The sequence below is a fragment of the Loxodonta africana genome, chromosome 2, assembly GCF_030014295.1.
Source record: "Loxodonta africana isolate mLoxAfr1 chromosome 2, mLoxAfr1.hap2, whole genome shotgun sequence".
NCBI lineage: Eukaryota > Metazoa > Chordata > Mammalia > Proboscidea > Elephantidae > Loxodonta > Loxodonta africana.
Window position 1 is genome coordinate 228,740,841 of NC_087343.1, and position 12,541 is coordinate 228,753,381.

A 12,541-nucleotide genomic window follows, 5' to 3' on the forward strand; every position below is an offset into this window, starting at 1 on the left:
CATTCCAAAGTGTCCATGGGTGAGGTGGATGTTGGACATATGGATTAAAATTCTCCAGCAGAAGAGATGGGCAGAGAGCAAATGGCAGCAGATGCCTAGATACTGATGCTGCGAGGGCTGTGACACTCCCTTCTGCCTCCACCCACCGCGAAGGTCCTCACAACTGGGAGGCACAGCCATGCATGTCCCCTGACAGCACCCCGTGGCCCCGCCATCAGCCCCAGGGCCCCAGCTGACCTGCACACAGCTGACAGCGCTGTTCTCAACACCTGTCTTGTTGGCCTGTGGGACCTCCTGGGCTGCCATCCCACCCCACCCCACCCACAGGGCCCACTCATCCCCTGTGGCCTCACAGGCTGGGCAGCATCAGGAAGCTGAGCGGGAGCAAGCACATGATCGCCGCCTGAAAGCAGGGACAGGAGGACCATGCTCCGTCACTCTCCCATCTGAGGGGGCAACGGCATGGGGGTCACACGTACCACATCTCTGGGAACAGGCTGTTGAGGCCTTCCCAGCTGTACACGTTCAGCACAGCCAGCCAGAACTTGCCCCAGGATGGGATGAGCGTCGCACCACCTGGGACAGAGAGGAGACCACGTCACCAGCTCTAACCAGCAACCAATCCTGCAGACACCATGTGCTCGCCGGCTGTGAGCCCTCTAACCCCCAAGAGAGAAGGTTCCAGGGCCCACACACACAAGCAGCCATGCTGTTTGTGAGACTTCACCTGTTCAGGTTGTTCACAAACTGTTAATGAGGTAGAACAACTCCCACCAGGTCTGCAATGACAGCCTCCTTCTCTGCGCCTTTCCCACTGTGTCAGCTGGAGGGCGCCCTTCCGTTCCTCTTGTGCAAAAAACTCTTTGTACCAAAGTGACATGAACCATGACCCAGCACAGTACAGCCGGACGTACCTTTCTTGTGAAGGATGTTCCGCGCTCGCACCACGTCAGGGTCGTCAGGCCCCACACCTAGAATCCTTAAAGACACATAGCTGAGGGCCGTCCCAAGCACAGTAGACTTGTCCTCAATGTGCCTGCAAACACAGAGAGGTGGGTAGGGAAAATGAAACTTTGTATTGTTCTACGGAACTAAACAAAGTACTCAGAGAAATTTCCTCGGAAAAAATAGAAATGTTGAAAACAGAGTTTTGAACCGATTCTTCCCCGGCTCAGTCATGGCCAAGTAAGCGAAACCAGAACAGACTCGAATTTTTCAAAATTTGGGTGAACTGGAATGATAACCAGAATGGAAAAAATTAGTTCGAAGCCCTGGAACAGGAGACTAGGAAAAGCCGTAGTAAGCCCTTTCAGGAGCCTGATGCGGGAGACCGAGTTATTGGCAGGACTGTGGAGAGCAACATGCATTCAAAACACCAAGGTCGACTGCCATCTTGGATGGGGCACCGCTGTTTCCAACTCTGCTCAAAATCCCATAGGCAGGGGACTTGGTTGCTATGCAACGCATATGCTGCCCTTGTTTTCTAACAGGGAGACTTAAGTTTTTAGCAGGGCTTCAACCTGTGATTTTTTCCATTCTGGTTATAGTTTTGGTTCACCCAAATTTTTAAAATTTGCATCTGTTCTGGTTTTATGACTTGGCGATGACTCAACTAGGAAAAACCGGATCGAAGCCCTGATTAAAAGTCTTATGCTGACATAATGTGACAACACAAGAGTAGCCACTGTCCATGATCATATGCCTCCCAGGACCATTAAGCAGACCCAAGGCCACCCAGGCAGAGCCTGGTCAGCTGCATCTGCTGAATACTTCCACTGTGAGTTACCAGATCTAGTCCCAAGGGCAGCTATGCAACCAAGGTCAGTTCATCACCAGAGCAGCCAGGCATACAGGCACGTACACACACTTGCACTCACGTGCACCCATAGCTGCACACATGCACAAACATGCGTGCACAGTGAACACCTCACATACCTACATGTAAGTGTGCACACATGCACACACACGTACATAGGCATGCGCACATGTGAGTATCCATATACAGTGCACCTGGGTGCATATGCACATGCAGACACACGTAAGTACATGTGCATGTGTGTACACCCAAACACGTACCTGTCCCACACACCGGCACACGTGTGTACACGAATACCTGCACTTAATATGTACCTGCCACACGCACCTGACACATACACACGTGCGCACACTCCACACAGCTTGACACATACACATGTACGCACTCCCACACACACGCACACATGCCTGTGCTCCCAGACGCACACGCTGACACAGTGTGGTGCACTTACAGGCCCCAGCCACCGTCTGGAAGTTGCACTGACCGCAGGTACCGCACAATCTCTCCTCTGTATCCTGGCGGCAGTGGGATGTGGGCCACGTGGCACGTGATCAGGAGGCCTATGAGACAGAAAGGACTGTCCTCGCTGGAGCAGACGTGTAGCCCTGCCAAGCCCAGACCACTCTCCTCTGAGGAGGTCCCACCGCGGGTTGTCCCTAAGTGAGCATCTCCCTCGTCCCTGAGTGAGCATCTCCCGCCACGGAAACAACCCCAAGGCACTTCCTCCCGGACCCAGCAGAGACTCTAATAGCTGGTCCTGGAGCAGCAACAAAACCACCTGTGACACTCCCCCAGAGCCCCCAACAGCCACACCGCAACCCAGGACAGTCTAGGGTCAGAGAGACACCAAATCTCACACAGCGCCTCAGGGAACCACCCCTGAGGACCCTGGGGAGTTTTAGGTGGGTAGCCCACAAAGGGCGACTTGGGCCCTGGTCTGACCCCTGCCAGGGAAGAAACGGCCAAATGTCACCAGTGGTCCCCCTGGGTCACCTCTGGGCCAGGGTTAACACTTACTTGCTCATCTCTGTTTTTCTGTTTTGTAAATTTTTTATAATAAGCATATACCTTTTCAAATGGGGAGGGGGCAATGAACATCCTTCACAAAGAGCATTCCCTCCATGCCCCACCCTGGCCCTTCCTGACACAGAGGCCCTCGCCACTAGCCCCGCACCCCTGGCACAGGCAGCACAGGACGTCAGGGGCCTAACGGATGCTCCTGATGCAGACACACCCCTGGGAATGAACATCCAGGCCCAGAGACACCACACAGGCTCACAGGAAATGCCATCCCAGATGGACCCCGCTCTTCTTTAAAGAGCATTCTTGCCAATGAGCAAGAAGCAGCACCACCTGCTGGCCTGTAGGTCTTGGGGGTCAATGGCCACTGAGCCCCACGGGTGGGCCCCAAGAACATACTCATGACAACGGCCACAGACACGTGTTAACTCAGGCAGCTCCTCCCACTCCAACCATCCCTAGGAGGTGGGTACTGTAAGCACCCCCACTTTGTAGGCAAGGAAGCTGAGGCACAGTTGGTGCATGGGGGCTGGGCTGGGTGGTCAGAGCCCTCACATGACAGGGGAGGGTCAGTGTGCACAACACCGCTCAAGAGCGCGCTGCTGACGGCCCACACCCACAGGAGGCTGTCCACACGGAGTCATGACCCTGCAAACACTCCCAAATTGAAACAGGGGCTTTTCCAGCAGGGGCTGTCAGGCCTCACTAGAGGAGCATGCAGCCTTCACAGCAGTTCCTGACGCACCCAGAGCCTGTCCACGAGACAGGCTGTCCAGAGTCCAGAAAGGGCAGGCCTCAATGGCAGTCAAGTGCTGAGGGCCTGTGAGCTGACCCGAGCAGCAGCTGTCACTACACAGAATGAGGCCATCCCCAATGGTAGTGTGCTCACCACGCACCCACTGTTGCACTGGGTGACCCTGTCCCACAGGTGGGGCAGCCAAGGCTCCTGATGAGGCCAGGAAGACTCCTGGGAACCATCACAATAAGCCCTGGATGGGGACAAGGGAAGAAAGAGCTCTCTGGCCTGTCCCCAAGGCCAGACTCATGGCCCTGTAGAAGACACGTGCCGCTGTTGAGAACAGGAGGTGGCAGGCCCAAGTCCAGCTCAGACGCCAGCGCTGCCCCCCCACTGGTTGTGTGGCTGGAGCACACGTGTCTCAGTCTTCTTGTCTATATGATGGGGGCTGTTCCAGGCCTGGATCAGGGCTGGGCACATGGTAGCACTATGGGAGCATCTCTGACATGCCACATTCCCAGGTTAACCTTAAGGCCTCATGCAGCCCCACACAAAGTCCCAGCAGGCTCTACTCTGGGACTCAACTAGGTCTCGACAAAGGCGATCTGGATGAATAAACTGGCAGACCCAGGCAAGGAAGTTGTGGAAAAGAAAAGCAACGAAAGGGTATTAGGACTTCAAATCTCCTATAAAGTTGTAATTCTTACCACAGGCGCAAACCTTTGTTTTCATAAGAATTCAGGACAAAGAACCAGTATGATCACAAGTCTCGGGGAAAGGTCCTTCTGCACAAACACTTGGAGAGAATCTCCATCTTACCAGACATGTTCCCAGGGTCCAAAATTCCCTTGTCCTGCCAAACCACTCCAGTAGCCTGTGGCCAAGCCACAACCCTGGTGCAACTGCCATCTGAACCTGCCCTGCTGGGGTCCTGCAGCCACTCCCTTCAAGGTGACATCTGGCTCTGCAAGGACCTCTCACTCTCTGCCCACCCCTGCCACCTCCAAAGTCTCAGTGTAGGCTGTGGCTCACCTGGGGACCTCTTCCCAGTCTGTGCTGGAGCTCAAGAGCCCTCTCCCTGCTGACACAGCTCCCCAGCACCCATCACCCCCATACTGGGCTGGGCTTCTGGGGCAGGGCCACAGTCTCAGCAGCCCAGGATACCAACCAGCGCAGGCAACCTTCCCAAACCCTTTCCATGTGAGTTACTGAGTTTTCCCCGAAGAGCCAGGACCACGCCAGGCCTGGAGCCAAGGAGGCCACAGGGTGGCCCCAACCTCAGGCCCTCACAGCAGAACAGAGAGGCCCCATCCTACCTGGCAGAAGGAAGAGTGGGCCACCATAGTCACCCGCCCAGTGTCCATCCTCAGCCTGCAGCCCCGCATAGAACATCATCCCATTCAGAGCCCCCTCCTGTGCTGTGTGGGCTTTGGGCAAGTCCTTGAAGAAATTCTTCTGCAAAGGGAGAAAAAAAGCAAGAGCTGAGAGACCAAATTATAACAGCAAGCAGAATTACTTCAAAAGTTTCAGGTGTTTCAGTTCAAAGTCTGAACCACTTTGATGAAACCAGGACCACCTCGGCAAAGCAAAAAGAACACTTTCATGCTGTCGAGGTTTTGCTTTCCATTCAATGATTTGCTAATTTCTTCACAGCCTCTCCAAGAAGTATTTAAGAAACAAACCAGGTGTCCTCAGAGCTTGGGGTAGGACACCGACGCCCACCCAGCCTGAGACTCAGGCCTCTCTCGGAAAGGCTCAAGGGACAGAAGGGGCTCCCCTGGGAAGGGGTGTGATCAGGGCCAGGGCTTGGCAGGGAGATTCATTCACACCAAACACCCTTCGATCAGCTGCGCCTCTTACAAGAGAGCGTAAAATCTTCTCAAAAAAAAAAAAAAAAAGGATCATGAGTTTCTTTTCGTAAGTGAAAGCAAAATTAGGAGCATTTTTGCAACTCTCCTACAAATCTAAAACCACTTCAAAATAAAAGGTTAAAAACAAAATTAGAGCATTTTCTCACCTGTGCCTTAGTGATGAATGCACTGAAGCAAGGGGACCACCCAACTCACGCTTTGTCTCTGACTCAGTTCCCGGGGAGGCGGCCGTGATTACCCAAGGCGACGGCCAAAAGCCACAACTCCCGGGGAGGTGGCCGTGATTACCCAAGGCGACCGCCAAAAGCCACAACGCCTTGTGGTCCCACGAGGTATTTTTTTTTTTTAATAATTTTTATTGAGCTTTAAGTGAAAGTTTACAAGTCAGTCTGTCACATATAAGTTCATATACACCTTACTCCATACTCCCACTTACTCTCCCCCTAATGAGTCAGCCCTTCCAGTCTCTCCTTTCCTGACAATTTTGCCAGTTTCTAACCCTCTCTACCCTCCCATCCCCCCTCCAGACAGGAGACGCCAACACAGTCCCAAGTGTCCACCTGATACAGGTAGCTCACTCTTCATCAGCATCTCTCTCCTACCCACTGTCCAGTCCCTTTCATGTCTGATGAGTTGTCTTCGGGAATGGTTCCTGTCCTGGGCCAACAGAAGGTTTGGGGACCATGACAGCCGGGATTCCTCTAGTCTCAGTCAGACCATTAAGTCTGGTCTTTTTATGAGAATTTGGGGTCTGCATCCCACTGTTCTGCTCCCTCAGGGGTTCTCTGTTGTGCTCCCTGTCAGGGCAGCCATCGGTTGTGACCGGGCACCAACTAGTTCTTCTGGTCTCAGGATGATGTAAGTCTCTGGTTCATGTGGCCCTTTCTGTCTCTTGGGCTCTTAGTTGTCGTGTGACCTTGGTGTTCTTCATTCTCCTTTGACCCAGGTGGGCTGAGACCAATTGATACATCTTAGATGGCCACTTGTTAGCACTTCAAAGTGGGATGCAGAATGTTTTCATAATAGAATTTATTTTGCCAATTGACTTAGAAGTCCCCTTAAGCCATAGTCCCCAAACCCCCACCCTTGCTCTGCTGACCTTCAAAGCATTCAGTTTATCCCGGAAACTTCTTTGCTTTTGGTCCAGTCCAGTTGTGCTGACCTTCCCTGTATTGAGTATTGTCCTTCCCTTCACCTAAAGTAGTTCTTATCTACTAAAAAAAACCCAGTGCTGCCTTATCTACTAACTAATCAGTAAATAACTCCCTCCCACCCTCCCTCCCCCTTCTCATAACCACAAAAGAATGTGTTCTTCTCAGTTTACACTATTTCTCAAGATCTTATAATAGTGGTCTTATACAATATTTGTCCTTTTGCATCTGACTAATTTCACTCAGCATAATGCCTTCCAGGTTCCTCCATGTTCTGAAATGTTTCACAGATTCGTCACTGTTCTTTATTGATGCGTAGTATTCCATTGTGTGAATATACCACAATTTATTTAACCATTCATCCGTTGATGCAAACCTTGGTTGCTTCCAGCTTTTTGCTGTTGTAAACAGAGCTGCAGTAAACATGGGTGTGCATGTATCTGTTTGTGTGAAGGCTCTTATTTCTCTAGGGTATATTCCGAGGAGTGGGATTTCTGGGTTGTATGGTAGTTCTGTTTCTAACTTTTTAAGAAAACGCCAGATAGATTTCCAAAGCGGTTGTACCATTTTACATTCCCACCAGCAGTGTGTAAGAGTTCCAGTCTCTCTGCAGCCTCTCCACCATTTATTATTTTGTGCTTTTTGGATTAATGCCAGCCTTGTTGGAGTGAGATGGAATCTCATCGTAGTTTTAATTTGCATTTCTCTAATGGCTAATGATCGAGAGCATTTTCTCCTGTATCTGTTAGCTGCCTGAATATCTTCTTTACTGAAGTGCGTGTTCATCTCCTTTGCCCACTTTTTGATTGGGTTGTTTGTCTTTTTGTGGTTGAGTTTTAACAGAATCATATAGATTTTAGAGATCAGGCACTGGTCGGAGATGTCATAGCTGAAAATTTTTTCCCAATCTGTAGATGGTCTTTTTACTCTTTTGGTGAAGTCTTTAGATGAGCATAGGTGTTTGATTTTTAGGAGCTCCCAATTATCTGGTTTCTCTTCGTCATTTTTAGTAATGTTTTGTATTCTGTTTACGCCTTGTATTAGGGCTCCTAACGTTGTCTCTATTTTTTCTTCTATGATCTTTATCGTTTTAGTCTTTCTGTTTAGGTCTTTGATCCACTTGGAGTTAGTTTTTGTGCATGATGTGAGGTACGGGTCCTGTTTCATTTTTTTGCAAAGGGATATCCAGTTATGCCAACACCATATGTTAAAAAGACTATCTTTTCCCCAATTAACTGACACTGGGCCTTTGTCAAATATCAGGGGTTCGTATGTGGATGGATCTATATCTGGGTTCTCAATTCTGTTCCATTGGTCTATGTGCCAGTTGTTGTACCAGTACCAGGCTGTTTTGACTACTGTATAATATGTTCTAAAATCAGGCAGAGTGAGGCCTCCCACTTTGTTCTTCTTTTTCACTAATGCTTTACTTATCCGGGGCTTCTTTCCCTTCCATATGAAGTTGTTCATTTGTTTCTCCATCAGATTAAAAAATGTCATTGGAATTTGGATCGGAAGTGCATTATATGTATAGATGGCTTTGGGTAGAATAAACACATTGTCTTCCTATCCATGAGCAAGGTATAGTTGCTTGCACTAGTAGTTTGTAGTTTTCTTTTTATAAGTCTTTTACATCTCTGACAAGGTTTATTCCTAAGTATTTTATCTTCTTGGGGGCTACTGTGAATGGTATTGATTTGGTGATTTCCTCTTCTTTTTGTTGACGTAGAGGAATCCAAGTGATTTTTGTATGTTTACCTTGTAACCTGAGACTCTGCAGAATTCTTCTATTAGTTTCAGTAGTTTTCTGGAGGATTCCTTAGGGTTTTCTGTGCATACGATCATGTCATCTGCAAATAGAGATAATTTTACTTCTTCCTTGCCAATCCGAATGCCCTTTATTTCTTTGTCTAGCCTAATTGCTCTGGCTACGACCTCTAGTACAATGTTGAATAAGAGCGGTGATAAAGGGCATCCTTGTCTGGTTCCTGTTCTCAAGGGAAATGCTTTCAGGCTCTCTCCATTTAGAGTGACGTTGCCTGTTGGCTTTGTATGATGCCCTTTATTATGTTGAGGAATTTTCCTTCAATTCCTATTTTGCTGAGAGTTTTTATCATGAATGGGTGTTGGACTTTGACAAATGCCTTTTCTGCATCAATTGATAAGATCATGTGGTTTTTGTCTTTTCTTTTATTTATATGGTGGATTACATTAATGTTTTTTCTAATATTAAACCAACCTTACATACCTGGTATAAATCCCACTTGGTCATGGATTATTTTTTTCATATGTTGTTCAAGTCTATTGCGTGGAATTTTGTTGAGAATTTTTGCATCTATGTTCATGAGGGATATAGGTCTGTAATTTTCTTTTTGTGGTGTCTTTGCCTGGTTTTGGTATCAGGGATATGCTAGCTTCATAGAATGAGTGAGGTAGTATTCCATCATTTTCTATGCTTTGAAATACCTTTTGTAGTAGTGGTGTTAACTCTTCTCCGAAAGTTTGGTAGAACTCTGCAGTGAAGCCGTCCGGGCCAGGGCTTTTTTTTGTTGGGAGTTTTCTGATTACCTTTTCAATCTCTTTTTTTGTTATGGGTCTATTTAGTTGTTCTACTTCTGAATGTGTTAGTTTAGGTAGGTAGTGTTTTTCTAGGAATTCATCCATTTCTTCTAGGTTTGCAAATTTGTTAGAGTACAATTTTTCGTAATAATCTGATATGATTCTTTTAATTTCAGTTGGGTCTGTTGCGATGTGGCCCTTCTCGTTTCTTATTCGGGTTATTTGTTTCCTTTCCTATATTTCTTCTGTCAGTCTGGCCGATGGCTTATCAATTTTGTTGATTTTTTCAAAGAACCAGCTTTTGGCTTTGTTAATTCTTTCAATTGTTTTTCTGTTCTCTAATTCATTTAGTTCAACTCTAATTTTTATTATTTGTTTTCTTCTGGTGCCTGATGGATTCTTCTGTTGCTTGCTTTCTATTTGTCCAAGTTATAGGAACAGTTCTCTGATTTTGGCTCTTTCTTCTTTACGTATGTGTGCATTTATCGACATAAACTGACCTCTGACCACTGCTTTTGCTGTGTCCCGGAGGTTTTGATAGGAAGCGTTTTCATTCTCATTGCATTCTATGAATTTCTTTATTCCCTCCTTAATGTCTTCTATAACCCAGTCTTTTCTGAGCACGGTATTGTTCAGTTTCCAAGTATTTGATTTTTTTTCCCTGATTTTTCTGTTATTGATTTCCACTTTTATGGCCTCCACAAGGTATTTTTAACAAAAATAAATAAATAACTATCACAGCTAACTTTCCAAAGCTCCCTGCTGGCTCCTGGAACTCCTAGCTGGGGAGAGGGGGTGCAGGCAGCCTCCTGGCCACTTCCCAGATGTGAAGCAGCCATAAGCAGGTAGAGCCACTTACTGTGTCCAATCCCAAGAAATGGGCTTCCAGTCCAGTCTGCGCTCGGCCAGGGTCTTCATCTCCTCGGAAATATTTCCATCTCTGCCTTCCCTCCTCATTGCTAAGGCGCCAGCGACTGAGGTCAGTGGCAGATTCTGTTTTATAGGGCCCCCCTCTTCGGCGCAGACACCTGGGAACAACAGTGCTCAGGTAAATAACCACCCTGCCTGTTCTTCACTAGATTGGAGCCCAGATGCAGGAATGAATGCCATCACAGGGCCTGGCCCTCCACCCTCCTGCTCACACGCCCACCATGTGGCAGGGGGTTTCCCGGTGGGCAGCCTGGGCAGAGGCACAAGGAGTGTGCCTGACTTCTCTACAGGTTCTGGGAGCAGCCAGACTCAGGGAATCTGCTGCCATCGCTCCAGCCCTCCTCTCCTGGCCAGTAGTGGGTTCTACTCAGCCCCCCAAGAGCACCTTCACGTCCTGAAGACAGGCCTGAGAGGGCCCCACCTGCCCTTGATAGAGAAGGTAGAGGAGAGGCCAAGGCAGCAGGTGATTATCAGAGGCCACTGAGGTGTGCAGGCCAACCTTCTCCCTGCACCAGTGCAGATGGTACCTACAGAAAACCCACCATCACAACAATTGTCATGTGAAGTCATGACCACTAACCCCAGTGGGTCCTCAGCACCACCAGGAAGCCTGTCCCATGCCTCTCCACCTTCACCTGGCCTGTTTCACTGGGATCACAGCCCCATACACCTGTTGCCAGCCTCCCCTGTTACCATGGAGAGACATCACACTCCAAGCCAGGAGCCACAGGTGGCAGCCCTCTGCCGCTCAGGGACATGCCCCAGGAATGCTCCCCTGGGTCCCCTTAATCACCATCTTTGTCTACTTACTGTTTTACTCCTGACAGCTTACAAGTACATGGTTATTTCTTTCATCTTAGAAGCAAAAACCCTCACTAAGCCACTTCTGCCTCTAGCTACTGCCTGGTAGGGGAAAGGTTTGCCTGTACAGGCTGCCAAAGTAAAGACCTTGGGCCCAGCGCATTCTCTGAGGAGGCTGGGAATTGGGTCATTGTCTCTCCCAGCCCCCTCCCCCCCAGTTCCTTCTTCTTATTGGAGAAACTTTCCTTCTGTTCTGGGCACACAGTAACTTTCTGTCTCTTGTCTATGCATGGGTACCATAGGGCACCTGGCCGACCCTACTTCTATATCTGTTCCCTCCCAGTGCCCTCAATGTGTTCCATGCAGGGAGGAAACGGGCCTCTCCAGTCTTGGGGCACAAGAGTGGTGGACGCATCTGCCGTGCACCGGCCTTATGCTGGGGGATCCTGCTGGCCAGGGGAGACCAGTGCCCACTGGTGAAGCTATCTTGCTCTGTCTCATATCTGCGTGAATAAAACCTCAGTCTATGCATAGTGGAGTATATCTTTTGCTGGTGACCTTGAATGCTGGTCCGACACTGCCCGTTTGTCGGCTCACTCCCCAGCAAATCTCTTCCGGCTTGGGGACACCTCTGTATCCATCTCCTCCCTTCCCACTCCCGCTGGGCTCTCGTCATCGCCCCCATATCCAGCTCTCAGAACACCCTCGATCCTACTTCGGAGCACACAGACTGTCCCCCCTCGCCACCTCCACTCTCCCGCCCCCCGCCGGACACCAGGGCTCTGGTCACTGCAGCCTCTGCGGTGGCCTCTAACTGGTCCCTCGCAACAGCAGTGACGCCGGTGTGACCTAAACGGGTCACGTCCCAGCCCAGCTCACGGGGGGTACAAGACGTCCTCCTGGACCCCGGCCTCCCCGCCCCACCCCCCCCCCGGCTGGGAGCGCCCCTCTCTGGCCCAGCCGCCTGGACGCCCCTGTACAGATGCAAGACGCGGGCACCCTTGTGTGCACACGCCGGCCGCCGCCAGGCAGTGAGAGGCCGACAGACTCCCCGCGACTCCGGGGTCCTCGCTTTCGAGGACCCCGCCTCGGCCGGAGGGGCCCCGCCCACAGGAGAGACGCCCGGGGCTCCGCGCGGTGCGCTCGGAGCCGCCGGGCCGCGGAGTCTGGGACCAGGGACCGGCGGTCTGGGGGTCCGAGGGACCCGGGGCCCTGGGGTCCCAAGGGTCCGAAGGTCCCGGGTGCGGCGCGGGAACTCACGTGCCCTCCGTCATGATGCCTCAGAGCTATCGCCGCCGCCGCGCTTGCGGACTACACCCCAAGCCCGCCGCGCCCCGCCCCGCCGCGCCGGCCCCGCCCCGCCGCGCCGGCCCCGCCCCGCCGCGCCGGCCCCGCCCCCCGCGCGCTCTGCCAGTGCGCCTGCCTCATCCGAGCCGTAGAGCGAGATGGGCCGAGGCCCACGCAGCCAATCAAAACGCCGTGAGGGTGGGCCCGGGGCGCGCCGGTCCACCGTACTGATCGAGCGCCTGACGCCCCAGCGCAGCGGAGGGGCGGGGCCTGGGGGGCCCGCAGAGGGGCGGGGCCGAGGAGGGCGGGGCCTAGTCGCTTGGGGCCGGCTCCCGCCCCCACCTGCCACGGGCCAATCCGCCCCCTCCGC

General features: G+C 51.1%; 1 protein-coding gene across 5 annotated transcripts in view; it reads right to left on the reverse strand.

Moving 5' to 3' along the window:
- Window positions 1-12,223, reverse strand: part of LSS (lanosterol synthase) — a 38,287-nt gene extending 26,064 nt beyond the window's left edge. For 4 of the 5 annotated variants that reach the window (XM_010601293.3, XM_003421941.4, XM_023541014.2 and 1 more), the window contains exons 1-6: window positions 12,145-12,223; window positions 10,013-10,181; window positions 4,889-5,027; window positions 2,268-2,376; window positions 915-1,036; window positions 480-576 (exon numbers count right to left, since the gene is read on the reverse strand). In XM_010601293.3, the coding sequence (XP_010599595.1) occupies window positions 480-576; window positions 915-1,036; window positions 2,268-2,376; window positions 4,889-5,027; window positions 10,013-10,181; window positions 12,145-12,158 (650 nt within the window). In that variant the 5' untranslated portion in view covers window positions 12,159-12,223. The remainder of the gene's footprint in view (window positions 1-479; window positions 577-914; window positions 1,037-2,267; window positions 2,377-4,888; window positions 5,028-10,012; window positions 10,182-12,144) is intronic. The other variant, XM_023541015.2, reaches the window with a different exon arrangement.
- Window positions 12,224-12,541: the final 318 nt, after the last annotated feature.